This window comes from Anser anser, assembly GCF_964211835.1.
Source record: "Anser anser genome assembly, chromosome: 25".
In the NCBI taxonomy this organism is placed as follows: domain Eukaryota; kingdom Metazoa; phylum Chordata; class Aves; order Anseriformes; family Anatidae; genus Anser; species Anser anser.
The window spans coordinates 5,054,956-5,074,787 of NC_139746.1; the positions used below are offsets into that span (position 1 = coordinate 5,054,956).

General features: G+C 66.7%; 1 protein-coding gene across 7 annotated transcripts in view; it reads left to right on the forward strand.

Annotated features, from left to right (window-relative positions):
• The window catches only part of UNC13A (unc-13 homolog A), a 31,763-nt gene that overhangs the window by 9,833 nt on the left and 2,098 nt on the right, over positions 1-19,832 (forward strand). The window contains exons 12-43 of one of the 7 annotated variants that reach the window (XM_083810724.1): positions 532-625; positions 1,402-1,451; positions 2,002-2,080; positions 3,295-3,366; positions 3,625-3,844; positions 4,093-4,320; positions 4,726-4,867; positions 5,048-5,217; positions 5,526-5,641; positions 5,744-5,907; positions 6,099-6,261; positions 8,031-8,099; positions 8,229-8,318; positions 8,406-8,540; positions 8,738-8,871; positions 9,093-9,178; positions 9,423-9,549; positions 9,634-9,730; positions 9,861-10,004; positions 10,498-10,581; positions 10,821-10,898; positions 11,142-11,230; positions 11,362-11,514; positions 11,636-11,759; positions 14,830-14,868; positions 15,748-15,777; positions 16,792-16,848; positions 16,965-17,045; positions 17,160-17,307; positions 17,883-17,939; positions 19,152-19,244; positions 19,413-19,572. In XM_083810724.1, the coding sequence (XP_083666850.1) occupies positions 532-625; positions 1,402-1,451; positions 2,002-2,080; positions 3,295-3,366; positions 3,625-3,844; positions 4,093-4,320; positions 4,726-4,867; positions 5,048-5,217; positions 5,526-5,641; positions 5,744-5,907; positions 6,099-6,261; positions 8,031-8,099; positions 8,229-8,318; positions 8,406-8,540; positions 8,738-8,871; positions 9,093-9,178; positions 9,423-9,549; positions 9,634-9,730; positions 9,861-10,004; positions 10,498-10,581; positions 10,821-10,898; positions 11,142-11,230; positions 11,362-11,514; positions 11,636-11,759; positions 14,830-14,868; positions 15,748-15,777; positions 16,792-16,848; positions 16,965-17,045; positions 17,160-17,307; positions 17,883-17,939; positions 19,152-19,244; positions 19,413-19,572 (3,573 nt within the window). Of the gene's footprint in view, positions 1-531; positions 626-1,401; positions 1,452-2,001; positions 2,081-2,234; positions 2,323-3,294; positions 3,367-3,624; positions 3,845-4,092; positions 4,321-4,725; positions 4,868-5,047; positions 5,218-5,525; positions 5,642-5,743; positions 5,908-6,098; positions 6,262-8,030; positions 8,100-8,228; positions 8,319-8,405; positions 8,541-8,737; positions 8,872-9,092; positions 9,179-9,422; positions 9,550-9,633; positions 9,731-9,860; positions 10,005-10,497; positions 10,582-10,820; positions 10,899-11,141; positions 11,231-11,361; positions 11,515-11,635; positions 11,760-14,829; positions 14,869-15,747; positions 15,778-16,791; positions 16,849-16,964; positions 17,046-17,159; positions 17,308-17,882; positions 17,940-19,151; positions 19,245-19,412; positions 19,573-19,832 lie in introns of all 7 variants that reach the window. The other 6 variants (XM_083810725.1, XM_083810726.1, XM_083810727.1 and 3 more) reach the window with 6 other exon arrangements.

Consider the following 19,832-nt stretch of genomic DNA (forward strand, 5'->3'; position numbering starts at 1 on the left):
CTGCAGTGCCCGTTCTGTGGGCAGCCACTGCGTGGTCCCACACTGGGGACCACCGATAAGCACGGGTGAGGTCCCGCAGGGTGTCCCCAGCTCCCCGTGCCCTCATCCAGGCACCATCCCCGCTGCCACCTCACACCGGGCTCTCCAGGAGCCCGGGAGGTTCGGAGCATTTCTCTTCTTTTCCTCCTTGTCTGGATTTTACAAAGAGGAGGAAAACAACCCCATCAGCACGTCCAGGCTGGAAATTCATCCCTGGGCACATCCACCTGCTGCTAGCCCTGGTGTGGTGGGAAGCCCTCCGGCTCCCTTGGGTGCCCGGGGCAGGGTCCCCTAAGGGCGAGGGGACTTTGGCTTCTCCTTGCTCTGCCTTGGGCCCTTTGCTTGGGACCTGCCACCACTGCAGTCCTCCCTGGTAGGAGAGTGACGTTTGCCATGGCCACGTTTGCTCAGGACCCATTGGGATCCCTAAACCTCGTCCGTGCCCGCGTCCCGGTGCCGTGCTGGCGGTGAGCGGGCTGTGTGTCCTTGCAGGGAGCCGGCGGAGGCGGAGGTGCAGGACCCCAAAGCGCGAGCCAAGGCCAACTGGCTGAGAGCCTTCAACAAGGTCTGCCTGCAGCTGCAGGAGGTGAGTGTCCCCGTGGCACGGCACGGCGCGGCGAGCCCTGCCTGGCACCTCCGCCGCCCACCCCATGGCGACCCGCACCTCGAGGGCAGCGGGGACCTGGCTGTCCCCAGCCCGTCGGTGGCCCCATGAGGGGCAGGGAGCGCTGAGGACCTTCCCCGTGTGTGCTGCATGCCGGTGCCAGCCCCTTCGCCCCGTCCCCTGCGTTGCGCTGACACTTTTTTGTTCTGTTTTTAGACTCCATCCTCCATCTTTTCTTTTTGTTTTGGCTCTGGATTCACCCCGCGGGGCTTCGGTCCCCCTCCCTGCCGCTTCTCTTTTCAGTTCTCCACCACCATGGCCCTTGCGCCCGCGTCTCCCCTGCCCGCAGGGGAGGGCTGTAGCCCGCCTGCAGGTAAGCATGTCCGAAAGGAACCGGCCCCGCTCCGTGCGTGCCTTCCCCATGTGCGTGTGTGTGCAGGGATTGCCCCGGGAGGGAGGAAGAATTGGCTCTTTCCTCCTTTTTTTTTCCCCCTCAAAAATTCCCCGGGGGTCCCTGCACACACCCCCTTTCCTGCCATCTCCCCCGGCTCCAGCTCTGCTGCGCCTCCGAGTGCTGCTCCCACTCCCCGAAAGCTGCGGTTCTGCACGGTGCAGCCGTCCCCACCCAACTCCTCCACCGAGCTTTCGGGGCCGTTTGGCCCCCTCTCACCCTGCTCAGCCCCTCAAAGATATTGTAGAGCCCCATCCTTTTAGGACCAGGTGCCAGGTGCTCACAGCCCCCCCCCTGTGTTTTGCAGGCCCGCGGGGAAGGCGATGGAGAAGCTAAATCGCTGTGGTTCAAAGGCGGGTGAGTACCTGGGGAGCGCGGGGCTGGCCCCTCCTGCCGGCTGTAGGATGGGATGAGCGCTTTGTGGGGCTGGGGAGAGCTGTGGGGCAGTTGGTCCCATGAGCTGGGGGCCGGGTTTTTGGGCTGGAAGATGGCCGTTTGGTGCTTTTGGAGACGTCCCTGGCTGCCGCTGTGTCCCCAAAGAGGCACCGCCAAGGGGACAGCAAGGAGGTGAGTGGGACGGGGGGGGCAGAGCTGGGCGGCAGCTCCCGCATCCCTCCTGCTGTCCAGGACCTGAGCGATGCCACGGGGCACCCCGAGCCCCCACCTCGCCCTCGCCGGCAGCCCTGCTCCGCACCGAAAAGCCCCCAAAGGCTGTTTTTCACTCCATTTCCCTCTGCACCACTGCAGCAAACCGGCTCAACGTGGGGCAAGCCGCAGCTTTCCAGCAGCACCCCCTTCCCCGCGCCTTCCAGCCCGGCCCCGGTGGGGCTGCGTTGCTCCCCAGGAGCGTGGGGGTCCCCTCCTGCCTCAGTTTCCCCTTCCCCGCTGACTTTCCTCTCTCTTGCAGGCCTGGCGGCGGGCTGATCATTATAGACAGCATGCCGGACATACGCAAGCGAAAACCCATCCCCTTAGTTAGCGATTTGGTGAGGTTCCTCCCGTAACGCCTTGCACCCCACAGCCGCCGGCTTCGCTCCCGCTGGACCGCGCCGCCCGCGCCCCGCTCCCCGGCCGCCTCTAACATGCCTTGTGTTCTCTGTTCTCTCTCCTCCGGCCTGGCTTGGCCGCCCCCGGCTGCAGGGGGGCGGCGGTAAGGTTTCTGCGCTGCATTAACAGCATGCCCGACATTAAGCCCGGACGCAAATCTCTCCCTCTAGTCAGCGATCTGGTGAGCGCGGGCCGAGGGGTTAAAGGGAGAGCACCCTTGGGTGCTGCCGGCCGGCCCCGCCGAGCAGCCTCTGCTCCTGACGGTGGTGGTGGGGGGGGTCCCGGGCTGATTTGGGGTTTCCTGGCCCAGGACCGCGGTTGGGGGCTGCGAGGACAGCGTGGCCGGGCTCTCCCCACCCAAGGGTGCTTCTCTTTAACGGAGCTGCAGGGTCCTGACACCAAGCATCAGCCCGAGGCGTCTGGTTTCCTGAGTTTTGCTGGTGCCACAAGAGCACGGACGTGTCCCCAGTCCCCTCCTGTCCCAATCACCCGCGGTCCCCAGGGCTCGGGTGGTGACGGTGCCAAGCAGACGGACCCGTGTGCTGCAGGAGTGCTGGGTTTTGGACCCCGTGCTCTCCTCCCCAGCATCGTGATGGGCTGTGCCATCCCCTCGCTGGGCACCGCGGTCCCTTCCAGCCCCTGCAATGCACAGGGTCCCCCTGCTGTCACCTCTGGTGACAAAAGACAGTGATTGTGGAAACCAGACACCCGTTGTGCCCAGACTTAGGTGCCCTTCACCTCCTTCCTCCACCTCCAGGGTGTCTCCGTCCTGTCCCCAGCCCCCTGCCCTGTCCCACCCCGCTGCTCCCCCTCGCTGCCCTTGTCCCCAGCCCGCTCAGGGCACCTGCTGATGCTTCTGCTGTGCTGTGTCGGTGTCGGGGTTTCGGGATGCTGGGTTGCGGGTGGCAGTGGGGTGGGCACTGTGGGAGGGAGGAGGTGGGGGCTGCTGCCTTGTCCTGGTGGGATTTGGCAGGGGACAAAGCGGGGACACTCGTTCTGCTGTGAAACGGCTCCTAATAACGGCCTTTAATTCCCTCCTCGCTGGCCCTGGCTGCCCGCAGGCAATGGTGAGTGCCCCCACCCCAGTCCTGGGGGTCTCGGACCCACGGCGAGGGGCCGTGCTGGATCTGGGGTCTCTGTTTCTTTCCCACAGTCCTTGGTCCAGTCCAGGAAAGCGGGAATCACGTCCGCGCTGGCCTCAAGCACCTTAAACAACGAGGAGCTGGTAGGTGCCGGGCGGGATGGGGCGTGGGGCGGTGACAGTGACGGGGACGCGGGGGCCACGCTGCCATCCTCCTCTGGCAGTGACAATGCAGCCACCGTGCTCGCAGCCACGTTTGGGTACAGTGGCATTTGTCCTGTGCCTGCTCCACATGCTGCTGAGCTCGTCCCCATCCAGCGGTGACGCTTTGGGTGCCCCAACACCTGTGGCTGGGGGCTCTGCGTGAGCTTCTCCCCCCCTCTCTCTCCCTTCCTTGCCCAGAAAAACCATGTTTACAAGAAGACCCTGCAAGCCTTAGTGTACCCCATCTCCTGCACGACGCCCCACAACTTCGAGGTGTGGACGGCCACCACCCCCACCTACTGCTACGAGTGCGAGGGGCTGCTCTGGGGCATCGCCCGGCAGGGCATGCGCTGCGCCGAGTGCGGCGTGAAGTGCCACGAGAAGTGCCAGGACCTGCTCAATGCCGACTGCCTGCAGAGTAAGGGGCCATCGCCCGTGGCCTTGTCCCTTCTCGCCTTGGGGTGGCACGGAGCGAGCTAGCAGTGATCTGGGAGCTGGTCTCCTGCTGCGTGCGTGGGGAGGCGGTGAGCAGGGCAGAGCTGCTCTGGGCAGGGTGTAAACCCCTCCAAGTTTGAATTTGTTCATTGTGGTAAGCTTGGGGAGGTCTCAGCTCTTTCCCAGGCACTGCCTGTCCCCCCCATCCCACCTGTCGCTGTCCTGTCCCAGGGGCAGCGGAGAAGAGCTCCAAGCATGGAGCAGAGGACCGGACCCAGAACATCATCATGGTGCTCAAAGACCGCATGAAGATCCGGGAGCGCAACAAGCCGGAGATCTTCGAGCTGATCCAGGAGGTGTTTGGGGTCACCAAGACCACGCACACGCAGCAGATGAAGGCGGTGAAGCAGAGCGTCCTGGACGGCACCTCCAAGTGGTCGGCCAAGATCAGCATCACGGGTGGGCACCGGCCGCGCCTGGCGTCCCCCGCTGCGGGGACCCTGCGGCCCTGCACGGGGTGTCCCTGCGGGCACAGCTCCTGCTCCCCCCGGCTGATCCCTCTAAGAGCCAGAGCATTTGGGGCAAGAGTGGAGACGTGCTCCATGAGCCACGCTGTCCCTCCACACCTCTTGTCCCTGTAGATGTGGCTGTCCCCATGCACAAGCACGCTTCGTACGCCAGCCCTCCGTGTCCTGCAGAGTGGCTTTGGTCCCTGGGGCTCTGTGGGGCAACACCGGGGTGACATCGGGTGCTCCTCATGGGGACCTCACTGACTTTGCTCTCTGTTCTCTCCGCTATGCCACACGCGTGCCCGGCGTGGATGGGTGAATGTGTCGTGCCATGCCATGCCATGCCGTGCCGCAGTCGTTTGTGCCCAGGGCCTGCAAGCAAAGGATAAGACGGGCTCCAGTGACCCGTACGTTACCGTCCAAGTTGGAAAGACAAAAAAAAGGACTAAAACTATCTACGGCAATCTCAACCCGGTCTGGGAGGAGAATTTCCATTTGTAAGTTGGCCCCCGGCCCTTTCAGCCCCTCCCTGGCAGTTTGGGTGGTGGGCGGCAGGGACCTGCCCCAGCTGAGGACGGAGGGGCTGCTGGGTGCCGGGGCTGTCCCTAGGCCTGGTTTGGGGAACCGGAGGCCGGGTTTCCCTGCTCACCCCGGGACTCGCCCCCTCTCTCCCCCAGCGAGTGCCATAACTCCTCCGACCGCATCAAGGTCCGCGTCTGGGACGAAGACGACGACATCAAGTCCCGTGTCAAGCAGCGCTTCAAGAGGGAGTCCGACGACTTCCTGGGCCAGACGATCATCGAGGTGCGGACGCTGAGCGGGGAGATGGACGTCTGGTACAACCTCGGTAAGCAGCCGTCCGTGTGCCACCGCCCTGCCGCAAAGGGGGCTTTCGGCTTGTTGGTGTGGGGTCTGCTGTTAAAAACATCATTTGATATCGGGATCAAGTGTTTACATGGGGTCACTCAGGGAAACTGAGGCACGGAGAGGGGCCCCGTCCCTGTAGTACCCAAGGATCCAGTTGAATCCCTCTCTGTGATGCCTCGGTTGCTTTGTACTCCGGACCCTCCGCGATGGGGCCGTTACAGGATGGGGGTGAGCAGAGCAGCTCCGGGGGGGGGCTCACTCCTCACCCCACTCTCTGTGCCCCCCCAGACAAGCGGACGGACAAGTCGGCCGTGTCGGGAGCCATCCGGCTGCACATCAGTGTGGAGATCAAGGGCGAGGAGAAGGTGGCTCCCTACCACGTGCAGTACACGTGCCTGCACGAGGTGAGCCACGCAGGGACCACATCTCCACACCGCAACGCGCTGGTCCCTGCCGTGCCACCGCCGGCCCCGGGGACCTGACGGGACTCGCGTGTGTGCCCCCAGAACCTTTTCCACTTTGTGACGGATTTGCAAAACAACGGGGTGGTGAAGATCCCCGACGCCAAGGGGGATGACGCCTGGAAGGTGTACTTTGATGAGACGGCGCAGGAGATCGTGGATGAGTTTGCCATGCGCTACGGGGTGGAGTCCATCTACCAGGCCATGACGTGAGTTCCTTGCCCCGGGTGTCACACCAAGCCTGGGCCTTGTCCTCCCCCCCCTCCCCGCTGTTTGTGCTCCCACCCTCACCATGGGGACCCGCACCCACCCCGCACGCGTGTGCTCGCCACCTCCTTCTCCATGAGCACCCCGAGCCCCGCGGCACCCAGCGCCCTCACCTCCCTCCTCTCCCCGCCAGGCATTTTGCCTGCCTCTCCTCCAAGTACATGTGCCCGGGGGTGCCGGCGGTGATGAGCACCCTGCTCGCCAACATCAACGCCTACTACGCCCACACCACCGCCTCCACCAACGTCTCGGCCTCCGACCGCTTTGCCGCTTCCAATTTCGGGGTAAGTCCGATGGTGCGTAAACACTCCTTCCTTCTTCTTCTCTTTTCTCTGGGGATGGGGTGGGGGGTGAAAAGGGGGCGAAAAGGGCCGTGCAAGGCAGCTCCCCACCCAACGGCAGCTGGGCAGCGGGGTATTGGCCCCCGCTGGCCCCCAGATTCATCCCTCTCCCATTTTTGGGGGAAGAAAATGAGCCACCACCTTCCTAGGAGAAGGCCTAAATTCGCTCCCAAAATTATTATGGTGAAAGTTGGCTTGAAGTCAGGGCCGGCTGGGATGGCAACACGCCGTGCACCCTCAGTGCCAAAGCTGGCTGGGAGCTTTGCACAGCCCTGCACGCGTCGGGTGCGAGCCCAGACCGCCGCAAACTCACCCGGCGCCAGCACCCATGGGTGCCTCACTGAACGGGGCTGAGTTTGCGCCAGGACTGGGTGCGCCCGTGGGGACGTGAGTGAGGAGGGGGCTGCGCTCTCACCCCAGCTGCCCCCGCGTCTCCGCTGGGCGCACGCGGGCGTTGCGGGGTCGGAGCCCAGCCGTGGTTAGGGCGAAGCGCTGGGTAGCGAGGGACGGGATAGTGAGAGCCGAGCGAGCCGTGCCGCAGGGCCGTGCGGAAGGAGGAGACCACACGACAAACCTTTTCTCTGACGTGGAGGGTTTTAAAAACTTGTTTCTTTCTCTTTTTTTAGAGAGCCTAAGGCTGGGTCCTAAAGTGCCCGGCCGTGTCGCTTTATCCCCGAGTGCCAGCGTGTCCGGTTTTAAGCGCGCTGCAGCCGCTCGGTGCCGGGGGCCGTTGCCGTCTCCGGCGCTCCGAAGGTTTGCGGGCGCCAGCGCAGGCTGTGGGCTCGGCCGAGCCGCGGCCAGGTGGACGTGGGACTCGTCCCCGGCCCCACTTGGAGGCAGGGGGATGCCGGGTCCTGGGACAGCCCCGGCTCCATCACAGCCGACGTGGGGGTGTCCAACCCCCCAGCCCCCCCAGCACAGGGGCATGGCAAAGTGCCTCCCAGTTGCTTTGCCTCCATCTCAGATGCCTGATTTGCAACCCGATGTGAAGTTCGCATCCCTTCACCCCGTGCTCAGTGGTTGGGAGCTGAGTTAAAGCCTCTCATCCCCAAAGACCATCAGCCCACGGCGTTTCCCCTCCGAGCAGCCTGGGCAGGGAAGCAAGGAGCCGTCAGAGCACCCACCTCCTGCTTTATCCAACAACACTCTTTGTCTCCAGCGGCCTTGCTTTGTCTTGAAGCAGCTCAGACCCAAAGCTGGGCAAACGCAGCCCCAGCAGCACAGCTGCTCTCCCCATGCCCTTTTTTCCTGAGCTCTCCGAAGGCTTCGTTCCCGGGGCTGCGCAGCCTGGAGGTGCGATGCTGCAGCCCCCTCCGTGCTCCTGCCTCGAGCCCAGGCTTGGAGGCGTCTGAGCGGGCAGGGCAGGGGTCCCCCCGTCCCCCTCCGGCACAGCAAGAGCTGAGGGGGTGCATGCTCCTGCCTCTCGGTCCTGCACCGAGGGGTCCCCACTCTGCAGGGGCCACGCGTGCCCCGGAGCCACCGAGAGCTGCCACCGAGCCCCAGTCACCGGAGAGCACGGGCTGCTCCGTGGGCACCCCAGCACCCAGGCACAGGGTGGCAGCACTAGGGAAGGAAGGCAGGGATGGAGGCAGGAGGGGAGGCAGGGCGGCAGGGCGGCAGGACAGGGACGAGCGGGCTGGGGTGCAGAGGCAGGCGCAGCGGGGAGGGGGGCGGCCCCCGCTTCCATCCCCCTGCTCACCTGGCCCCGGGGCATTTCTCCGCAGAAAGAGCGGTTCGTCAAACTCCTCGACCAGCTGCACAACTCGCTGCGCATCGACCTCTCCATGTACCGGGTAAGGCACCGCTGAGCCTCAGTTTTAGTCGTTTTAATGTTTACTAAGGTCTGCTTTCACCTCCCCCCAGCAAGAGGTCTGCCAGCAACTCTTCTTTTGCCACCAAAACTCTTCTTTTTTCTCCCCCAGAATAACTTCCCTGCCAGCAGTCCCGAGCGGCTGCAGGACCTCAAGTCCACGGTGGATTTGCTGACCAGCATCACCTTTTTCCGGATGAAGGTATTTGCCCCCTCGGGATTTGCAGCTTTGGAGCCCGGGCTCCCCGGCTGCCGGCCCTGCCCACAGCCCCGCTGCCTCCCCACGCAGGTCCAGGAGCTGCAGAGCCCGCCCCGAGCCAGCCAGGTGGTGAAGGACTGCGTGAAAGCCTGCCTCAACTCCACCTACGAGTACATCTTCAACAACTGCCACGAGCTCTACAGCCGCGAGTACCAGACGGACCCGGTGCGTGGTCCTGGGCCACCGGGTGCTGCAGGGACCCCGTTGCTCCCCTCCATCCATCCCCTGCCCTTCTCTGTCACCCTCCTGCACTCGTCCTTCCCTTCTCCCCCCCGTGATGCTCCCCATGAGCCTCGCCACAAAAGTGAGCCCCGTGGGGCAGACGGGTGACCGGAGCCTCTGCTGTGTCCCCATCGCTCCAGACCAAGAAGGGCGAGGTGCCCCCCGAGGAGCAGGGGCCCAGCATCAAAAACCTGGATTTCTGGTCCAAGCTCATCACCCTGATCGTGTCCATTATCGAAGAGGACAAGAACTCCTACACGCCCTGTCTGAACCAGTGAGTCACCGATTAATTTTTCGCCAAGAAAGGGACGCTCGGGGGGATGCTCACAATGTGCCAGCAAAGCTGGGTTTGTCCTTTGGACGTGGGGCGCAGCACCCCTTGTACAGCTGGGGAAACTGAGGCAGCAGGGAGGACGCTGGGGGCTGGGTCTGCAGTCACGGGGGCTCCTTCTCACGCTCTGAGCACCTTGCGCCCACACTGCCCCCCTGCCCCAGGTTCCCCCAGGAGCTGAACGTGGGGAAGATCAGCGCCGAGGTGATGTGGAACCTCTTTGCGCAGGACATGAAGTACGCGATGGAGGGTGAGTGCCCCCCCGCCGCCCCGCGCTGGGCCGAGGAGCTGGGCGGGAGCCACCTCGAATATTCCCCTGGAGAAATAGGCAAACCCATTTCACCCCTCATCAAAACCACGCTTAGCTTAAATCCCTCCCAAGAGGCGCTTCCACCTTCTCCCCATCCCCCTGGCATCCCTGGAGCTGCCCAAATTCCCCCGCCAGGGTTTGGGGCTGGAAGCGACCGCCCCGCGCTCTCGCCTTCCCCGTGCAGAGCACGACAAGCACCGCCTGTGCAAGAGCGCCGACTACATGAACCTGCACTTCAAGGTGAAGTGGCTGTACAACGAGTACGTCACCGAGCTGCCCTCCTTCAAGAGCCGCGTGCCCGAGTACCCCGCGTGAGTGCAGCCCTGGGGGGGGCCGGGCAGGGGGCTCGCGGCTCCACGCTGCCCGGTCTCACCGGGGACGTGCCTCTCTTCCAGCTGGTTTGAGCCCTTCGTTATCCAGTGGCTGGACGAGAACGAGGAGGTGTCGCGGGATTTCCTGCACGGAGCGCTGGAGCGGGACAAGAAGGACGGGGTAAGGCTGGGGCAGCCGATGGGCGCAGGAGCATCCCAGGCTGCCGCAGTGGGACGATGCCCGGCGTGTCCCCAGTGGGGCCGAAATCCCTCGTCCCCGCCGCCCGCTCACCCTTCCTCTCGCCCCGCAGTTCCAGCAGACGTCGGAGCACGCGCTCTTCTCCTGCTCCGTGGTGGACGTCTTCTCCCAGCTCAACCAGAGCTTCGAGATCATCAAGAAGCTCGAGTGCCCCGACCCGCAGATCGTCGGGCACTACATGCGGAGGTTTGCCAAGGTGGGCAGCTCATGGGGGGTCCCAGCACCCCCGGGACCCCAGCCCCCCGCGCCAACCCGGTGCCCTCTCTGCCACCTCCCATCCAGCCGTGGAGCGCAAAGCGCGCGCTGCTCAAGCGGACGTGCCACCACCAGACCCCTTGTGTCTCCCCGCTTCGCTAGCATGGGCCATTATCTAATGAATGCGTTGATTAGTTAATTAATCTCAATTAATTAAATGCCACCGGCTTGCTGCAGCGTGGGAGGGAGCTGCAGCCGTGCTCGGCAGCTGGTGCCTTCCTGCCTGTGCCAGCACGGAGCTGCCCGCGGAGACCGGGTGCGCTCGGTCTGGCTGCGCCCACGCTCCCGGCGCATCCGTGGGGCCGGGGGTCTCGGCATGGATCCCAGCTCGGGGGGTTGCTTTGCTGCCGTGGGACTCACGGTCTTCTTCTCTCCTCCTTCCTCCGTCTGTTTGCCGCTCGCCGGGCCGGTCCCCGTCTCTTGTCCGGCTGCAGACCATCAGCAACGTGCTGCTGCAGTACGCCGAGATCATCTCCAAGGATTTCGCCTCGTACTGCTCCAAGGAGAAGGAGAAAGTGGTGACGTATCTCCTGCTGCTCGCCGCTGTCCCTGCGCGGTGGCCCTGGCTGTCATCTAGCTCAAGAGCTGGTCCCTGTGACCAGCCTGCCCTCAGTCTTGGTGCCCGATGGTGGCCCCCAAAATACTGTAGGGCTCGGCACTGTGGGGCTCCGATGCCCCCTATGCAGAGTGGGGGGCTCACGGGGGGCTGTTGCAGCCATGTGTGCTGGTGCTGACCCCCCCCATCCTGCCCCTCCAGCCCTGCATCCTGATGAACAACATCCAGCAGCTCCGTGTCCAGCTTGAGAAGATGTTTGAAGCCATGGGGGGGAAGGAGGTGCGTACCGGGGGCCTCTCGGGGGGCGGGGGACCATGGCAAGGGGCCAGATCTGTTCTTTTTCCCTGGCTCCGCAGCGCTGGAGCAGTCCCAGCTCCTCACTTCTGCATGGGTCACCCCACCCCACCCCACCCCGTCCCACCCTGCTCTCCCACCACACCAGACACGGACGGCCAGGGTTTGGGGTGCAGAGGCAGCCCCCCCGGGGACCCTGCTGCCTTCTCCAACCTGTTCCCCCTCCAGCTGGACACCGAAGCCAGCGACATCCTCAAGGAGCTGCAGGTGAAACTCAACAACGTCCTGGACGAGCTGAGCCGAGTCTTTGCCACCAGGTGAGGGGACGCGGGCGGTGGGCCAGGGGCTGGGGTCCGGGAGCTGTGGTCGTGGCCGGGCTGGGGGCCTGGGCCACCCTCTGGTGTCACCGGGGGGGGACACTGAGCCGCCCGGGCGCTGCGGTCCCCAGCTTCCAGCCGCACATCGAGGAGTGCGTCAAGCAGATGGGTGACATCCTGGGCCAGGTGAAGGGCACCGGCAACGTCCCCGCCAGCACCTGCAGCAGCGTCGCGCAGGATGCCGACAACGTCCTGCAGCCCATCATGGACCTCCTGGACAGCAAGTGAGTGGGGAGGGGGGCGCAGGGACCCCCCCCGATGTCCCCAACCCACCCCAGGAACAGGGGGGACCAGCAGGGCTGGGGTGGCCTTGCCGGGACCTTCAGCTCCGTCCCCTCTCTGCAGCCTGACGCTCTTCGCCAAGATCTGCGAGAAGACGGTGCTGAAGCGGGTGCTGAAGGAGCTCTGGAAGCTGGTGATGAACACGATGGAGAAGACCATCGTCCTGCCCCCGCTCACCGACCAGACGGTGAGTGGCAGGGAAGGGGACCAGGGACAGGGACCCTGGAGCTGCGGCCACGCGGGACGTCGGTGCCAGGGCCCCTCGCTGGCTTCTTGAGGGGTGCAGGCTTCGGTGGCACCCCCAAACGTGTCCCCAGCTCGTGGCTGGGGACAGGATGGAGGAGGGAAAGGTCACCCTCGACCTGGGTGCCCAGTGAAGCCAGCGCCCGCTCAGCTGGCCTCGCCGACGGACTGTCACCTCCCTGCCATTGTGGCACCAGGAGGGGGGGACCTGTCCTCTCCTCCCCTCCACGCTGGGGCAGCGCCCCGTGCCCTGCGCCAGGAGGGGACTGCGGAGATTTGGGGGTGCGGGGGGAGCCTCGCTGCGGGGCTGGGGGTGCACGGGCCTGGGGGGACACGGGGCTGGGGCAGAGAAGCCCAGGAATGGTCCCTCTGTGGGGGGAGGTTTCCTGCAGGCTTCAAGGCTCCGTGTCAGCGTGCCGTGCGCCCGTCTTCCCCCACGCAGCGAGGCACCCCCAGGCTCTTGGGCAGGGACGGGGAAAGTCCCCCCTTGGGTGACACCAAGGGCTCGGAGCCAGCCACGCAGCTGCTCCTGTTCTCGGTGGCTTTTGTCACTGTCACAGGGCTGGGGTCCGGCTCTGACCCGGAGCCACCAGCTGCTGTCACCTCTGCAGGGCTCTGGGGCTTCTGGCCCCTGTGTCGGTGCCACCGGCTCTCGGTCCCCATCCCAGTCCCTGTCCCTCCAAGCCAAGTGTGGCTCTGCCACCCCCGCGGTGGCAGCGCGCCCTGTGCCAAGGGGAGGTGGCAGGGACGTGCGGGAGGCTGAAAGCCCCACTGGGTGATTTTTTTGCAAGGGGAGGCAGCCCTTGGAGGTGTATGGCTGGTCCCTATAACAGGGCTATGCCCACCCAGGGGGCTCAGGGCGCAGGGCTGCGTGTCGGAGCCGTGCATCGAGCGAGGTCCCTGGAGCCGGGTCCCCTTGGGCAGAGCCCCCCGCTGCTGCAGGGAAGGACGGGGCGGGTTGGGACGGGGCCATGGTGCTCACAGCAGGGTCTTGACACCGGGCACCGTGGCACGGCTGGTGGGGGACGCTCCCGGACCCTCGCCCAGGGGAGGGGGCGGCCGGGGCTGGCACTCGGGGTGGGGGACACGGAGGAGGGGGCCAACACTCACGCCACGGTTGTTCTCTCCAATTGCTCCGCTCGCCCCTCAATGGCAGATGATTGTAAGTACGGCAGCTCCCTGTCTGTCTGTCTGTCTGTCCGCTGTGTGTCGGTCCTGGCCTCGCCGGTTCCTGTCTCGTGTGGCTGCCCGCGCCCTGCCCGTGCCCTCCTCCGGCCCCCTGCGCCCCGCCGGTCCCCGTCCTCTCGCTGCCCGCTTGGCACCGGCCCCAGCTGGGTTTTTAGTGGGGGGACAGAACCCGGACACTTTTGGGGTGCCTGGACTTGGGGGTGCAAGGCTCAGTGCTGGGGAGGGGACGGTGATGGGCAGCTGGGGCAGTGCCACGGGTTCGGGGCAGCCGAGGCCGGGCCGAGCCCAACTTCTTGCTCTGTGCCGGGGGGGGGGACGGGGGCCACTGGAGCCGGAGCAGGGCGAGCAGTGCGTGCCGGGCAGACGGCGGCTCTTCCTCACCCCTCGTGCCTCAGTTTCCCCATGGCCGGGCTGTGGCCGTGGCGAGGGCGGCGGCTCCCCGGCGGTGGGGAGCATCGTGCTGGGACACGAGGTCCCAGCCAGGCGGCTGGCAGCAGGCGCGAGGCTTTTCCCCGGGCAGGGTACCGGAGCCCGGACTCGTGGCTCCCTTCCTTGGCGCTGCTGCTGGTTCTCAGCACGGCTCAGACCGAGCGGCTTCAGTCCTTCCTCGTCTGCTTGGTCTGGGGCTGTCCAGGGCAAGGGAAGGGCCAAGTCCCCCCCGGCCTGCGCCCGCCTCGCGCACGGGAAGCACAGCAGCGTGGGTGCGACCGGGTGCTGATCTGCGGGGACAAACACTCGTCCCTATTCCCCCGGTGCCTTTCATTTCCAACAGCAGCGTTTGGAAAGAACTGGGGCCTGCCCCCTCCTCCACCCCCAACCCCACATCCCTGAGGGGGGGGTCTGTGTGGTGCCAGCTCTGTGGGGCACAAGGTCCTCCTGTCCCCCCATCACCCTGTGCCTCAGTTTCCCTCCAGGGTAGGAAACCCTCCTGGTAGCCCTGCTTGGCCCAACCGTGCTGCTCACCCGCCCGCCTCACCCCTCATCCCCCTATGCCCCCCCACCCCTCTGCCCCAACCCCCCCCACAGGCTCTCTCTCCCCCTCCGCTGCCCCCTCCTCATTTAGACGTGTTCCAGCCCCCCCCAGGAGGCTGCTGCTGACCCCCCCCGTATGACCCCCGCTGTTTGCCCCATCCCTGCGGGGCCTGGGCACGGGGCCATCACTGGGACCAGAGCTCTGCCTGCAACCCCCGACTGTGCCCACCTTCCCGTGCTGTGAGCACCCATGGGTGCTGGGGGGGCACCGGGGGCTGCCTCCCCACAGCTCTGGCTGACTCCTGCTGCCCCACAGCCCAGCATCCTGTGGGGTCCTGTTGCCTCTGAGCCCAGCATCCCATGGGGACCAGTTCCCTGAGCCCAATATCCCACGGGGACCAGTTCCCTGAGCCCAATACCCCATGGGGACCAGTTCCCTGAGCCCAATATCCCACGGGGACCAGTTCCCTGAGCCCAATATCCCACGGGGACCAGTTCCCTGAGCCCAATATCCCATGGGGGTCCAGTTCCCTCTGAGCCCAGCAGCTGCATCCCAGCAAGGACCGGTCCCCCATGGACCCTACATCCCAGCAGGAACCAGTCCTCCACTGGCCCAGCACCCCAGCAGGAACCAGTTGCCCTCAGCCCAGCCCCCCAGGGTGGGGACCAGTCTCCCATCAGCGCAACATCCAGCACCCCAGAGGGACCAGCAGCCCCCCCCCCCATATCCCTTAGGAGCTCAGCGATGCCCTCGCCACCAGCCTGCGGCTCCCACGCCTTGCCCATGTCCCCCCCCCCCCATCCCACGCTGCCCCCCCCACGCCACCGCTCAACCTCTGACATTGCTTCTACAGGGCACGCTTTTGAGAAAACATGGCAAGGGGACAGAGAAGGTAAATAGCCCGTGGGCTCCGTGTGTGTCCTCGCCCCCGGGGCCACCCTGGTGGCCCCATGCCCGGCCCCCCCCCCCCCACCGGGCCTGTCCGTGCTTCCTCTGTCGTGCTGTCTGGCTGTGGCGTGGTGTCGTGTCGCGCTGTGCCGTGTTGTCCAGGACGTGTGCGGGATGGGGCCGTGACCCGTGTCTGTGTGTTGTGGGGGGGGGTTGTGCCGTGTGTCCCCCCCCCCGCCTCCGTATGTGTGTGGGGTGTTTCCCGTCCCAGGCAGGCGTGGGCGACGCTGCCCCATGGAGCCGGGCCGGGGTGCTCAGCATCCTGCCGGGGTACGGGGTGCGTGAGCGCGAGGGAACCTGGGCACGAGCCCGTCCCAGTGCTGCTGGCCTCGGGAACGGGGCTCTGGGCTGTGCTGGGGGGGGGGTCAGGGTGCTGCTGGGATCCCCTGGATCTCTGCTGCCCCCCCCCCATCCCCATGCCTGGGGGCCCCAGCAAGGCTCGCCGAGCCCCACGACCCTCCTAAAAAGCATTTGTGCAGGCAGAGCAGGCAGGCGGGCTCTCCCTCCACCCAGGTGCTCCCCACCGCCAGGCTGGGGGCCAGCACGGCCCCCACCAGCCCCCCCCCCCCCCCCCACGCTCCCCAGCCCCGGCTGCCCCAAAGAGCCACACGGGCACCCTGCGGGGTGATGCCGCGGTGCCCAGCCCCGCTGTCCCCAGGCTGTGACTCAGGGGACACCCGGGTCCTGCCCCGCTTCGTCCCACTGCTTTCCTCCGCCGGCTGCGGGGGTGGCAGGGAGCGAGCCCCCCCCCCCCCCAGGGACGAGACCTGGCACGCTCATCGCAGGCTGCCCGCTGTAACTGTCCCTTGCTGTTCTCTTGCAGAGCAGGGTGAAGCTGCCCAGTCACACTGAAGTAAGGACACGGCTCCTCTGCTCCCCGTCCCTGTCCCGTGCGCTGTGGGGTGGGGGGGGGTCCCGGCTCTGGAGCGTATCCCGCAGGGGGGGGTCCCAGCTCTGTAGCGTGTCCCGTCGGGCTCCGTTTGACAGCCGCATCCGTGGGCTGCTCGCCGGCCGGGGAACGGGGCCAGCAAGGGAAGGGTAAACGGGGCAGGAGTTGGGGCTACAAAAGGTTAATTTGGGGTCGGGGGGGGGTGTTACAAAATGAAGGTGTGGGGGGCCAAACCCCTGCGTAAGGCAGCGGTTCATGGGGGGGGTCTCATTGCTGGGAAGGACTGGAGCTGCTGGTGCTGGGAGGAGCCGGGACTCGCTGGCTCTGTCCCAGTTTGCCCAGTTGCACACTGGAGGGCCTGGGAAGGGGAGCTGGGACTCAGCCTGATGAGCGGGTGCAGACCCGGGGGTGGGTGACGCCCCCTCCCATGCCGTGGGTCTGCATCCCCTGGGGCCGTGCCAGTGCTGCCCGTGGGACGGCTTCGTGTCCCCGTCCACAGGGGGGCGGCACGGTGCGGGGCAGCTGGCGCCCACCGTGGGGACCAGTGACACCCAGCCGTGGTGTCCCCTGAGTGGGGGGGCAGGGGGGTGCCATGCGGCCCAGCCACCAGCACCATGAGGCACAGGGGGAAGGTGCCAGGTGCCACCACTGTCCCCCTGCGCTCTCTCCGTCCCCCCACCCCCTGTTGTCCCTGCGGTGCCAGCAGTGCCCCGTGCTCGGGGACACAGACAGGGGTGCCTGGGGAGCAGGCTGGGACCCCAGGGCGTGCGGTGCCTGGCTGCAGGGTGACGTCCTGCCCTGGTGTCCCCAAACCCCCTCATCACCGTGCCCTGGGTGCTGGGCTCTTGGGGAAGCCCAGAGGGCTCAGAGGAGTCCCCCCAGAGCCTGGGGGGGCCGGGGAGCCCCCAGGCAGCAGCACACCCAGCCTCGCAGCCCGGCCGCTCACCAGCACCGTTCCCTTCTCTCTGCTCTCCGCAGGGCACGCAGATGATCTTCAACGCGGCCAAGGAGCTGGGGCAGCTCTCCAAGCTGAAGGTGAGGGCCGGGGGGGGGTCCCCAGGTCCCCTCGGTGCCGGGGCGAGTGGCACCGTGCCCCTTGCAGGGTGCCGTTGGCCAGGCCCCTCTCTGAGGGCAGGATTTGTCCCCGGCAGGACCACATGGTGCGGGAGGAAGCCAAGAGCCTGACCCCGAAGCAGTGCGCCGTGGTGGAGCTGGCCCTGGACACCATCAAGGTGAGGGCACCCTGGGGTGCAGCGGGGGGGGATGGGGGGTGCCCGTGGGGGGGGGGGTGGGGGGGGTGGGGGCGGCAAGCAGAGCCCCCACCCCATGGCCATCCGTCCCTGCAGCAATACTTCCACGCCGGCGGCGTGGGGCTGAAGAAGACCTTCCTGGAGAAGAGCCCCGACCTGCAGTCGCTGCGCTACGCCCTGTCCCTCTACACCCAAGCCACCGACCTCCTGATCAAAACCTTCGTGCAGACGCAGGCTTCGCAGGGTAGGACCCCCCCCCATCCTGGGCCTGCTTCTCCCCCTCCCACCCCTCCCAGGGCCGTATCCTGCCCCTGTCCTGGTGGTGCTGGGGTCCTGGAGGCTGCGGACGGGAGGCTGGGGTGGGTTTGATGAGTTTTGTGGATAAAGAGGGACCGTGGGGTGCCCGGGGCAGCCTCGTCCCGTCCCGTCCCCCCGCCCAGGAAGAGGAGCGTGGCCCCGGTGCCAGGCTTGTCTGCGCCCCCGGGGCGCGCGTGTGCTGTCTGTGCGTGTCCCCGAGGGACGTCCGTCCGTCCGTCCGTCCTGTCTGCACCTCCTGTGCCAGCCGTCCGGGGGCCGGCGGGGTCCCACGGGTGCCCACAGCACCCCCGGGTGCCGGGGCGGTGCCCGGCGCCTCCGTGTCGCTGCAGTGTCGTCCGGCTGTCGGCCGTACGTCTGTCTGCCCGATCTGATCTCTCTTTCTCTCTCTTTCTGTTCCCCCCCCCCTTCCTTTTGCTGTCCCCCCCCCACGCACGTTGTCTCCTTCTCCTCTCTCCGTCCGCTCCGTGCCGTGTCTCCGTCTCTCTCTCTCCTTCCCACCAGTTCATGGTGGAAAAGGTGTTAGGTTTACCCTTAGTGAAGAGATTTATCCTGAGAAGGGTAGGTGCACCGCTCGCCCGCCCCAGCACCCTGCCTGCAGCCGCCGGCCTGGGCTAGTAACCGTCCCCCCCCCCCCCCCCCGCCAATATCTGTGCCCCCACCCACCCCAGCTGAGCGCAGCCGCTTTGGGCTGAATGGGGAGGAATTTGGGGGCACTCAGCCCCCTCCCCATCCCCGCAGCTGGAGGTGCCGGTGCTCACCTTCACTCGTGAGCTCAGGGTGCCCCCACGTTGTCCCCAGAGCTGCTGCTGGGGGGGGGCACCTGCCACCACCCGTGGCCACCCCCATGTCCCCCCACCCCGTTGCCAGAAGGACCATTACTAGCCTTGCTCCGGCGAGCCCCAACCCCTCGAGGAATGAGCACAGCCCCTCCTGGGCCCCGCTTGGCCTCCATCGCACACCGCCGGGGTGGGGGGGCCTGGCCTGCACCCCCCTGCTTGGCCTCCTGCACCCAGACCCCCCCCCCCCCTTGCCCTCCATCGCCTCCATTCCAGCTCAGCATGCGGCGCTGCCCAGGCAGGGGTGCCCGTGGGGACGGGGTGCGGGGGGGCATGGGGGGGGGCGGAGGATGGAGGATGGAGTTTGGCATGGCCGCAGCGCTGTGCCCCCCCCCCCCCCCCCCCCCACGCCGTGCTGTGACACCCGGGGACGTGTCCTTCTCGCTCTTATTTCCTTCCCACCAGCTCGGTCGGATCCCCTGAGCCTGCCTTGCCCCACCGAGCCTGGCCCCCCCACCCCGCCTTGCACCCCCTCCTTCGCCCATGGGTGCATGCACGGCTCAGGGGTGGGGTGTGGGGGGGTTGCAGGTCACCAGATCCCCGGGGCTGGATGTGGTCCCCGAGACGGAGTGGGCCTGGTGGTGGGTGGTGGCACAGGGGCTGGGTCAGGTCCCCTGGAGCACTGACCCCCCCCCCCCCCAGCCCACAGCAGGGACCTGCCCCACCGCCACCCCCACCCCGTCCCACCTCTGCCCCATCTGGGCAAGGGGCTGGGGTCCAGGACCCACAGACTGGGGGGGGGGAGGGGGAACAGCAGTGACCCAGCCGCCCCCAGCACCCGTTGTGGCTGGGGCCACATCGGGACCAACCCGTCTGTCCCCACCCGGTGGCGGGTGACCTGCCTCCTCCAGCGGGGTGGGTGGCAGGCAGGGGACACTGGGGACATGGGGGGGGGGGGGCTGGCACTCACGCTGCCCCCCCCTCGGCCACGCAGGCTCTGGCGTGGACGACCCCGTTGGGGAGGTGTCCATCCACGTGGAGCTCTTCACGCACCCCGGCACCGGAGAACACAAAGTCACCGTTAAAGGTGGGTGCTGGTGGCCTGGATGGCAGGGGACCGGTGGGTGGCGGGGGACCAGCGGGTGGTGGGGGACCAGGGGGTGGTGGGGGACCAAGGGGTGGCAGGGGACCAGGGGGTGGTGGGGGACCGGTGGGCGGTGGCACCCCGTGAGCCTCCCGTGCCTCCTGCACGCAGTGGTGGCCGCCAACGACCTCAAGTGGCAGACGTCCGGCATCTTCCGTCCCTTCATCGAGGTCAACATCATCGGGCCCCACCTCAGCGACAAGAAGAGGAAATTCGCCACCAAGTCCAAGAACAACAGCTGGGCGCCCAAGTACAACGAGAGCTTCCAGTTGTGAGTGGCGGCCCCCGGGGATGGGGACGCGGGGATGGGGACCCCTGGGGACAGGGGGATGGAGACACAGGGCTTGGGACACGGGGATGGGGACCCCAGGGGGCGTGGGAATGAGACATGGAGATGGGGAGCCCTGGGGACACAGGGATGGGGACACGGGGATGGGGACATGGGGATGAGGACCCAGGGGTGGAGATCCCTGGGGACATGGGGATGGGGACACAGGGCTTGGGACACGGGGATGGGGACCCCAGGGGACA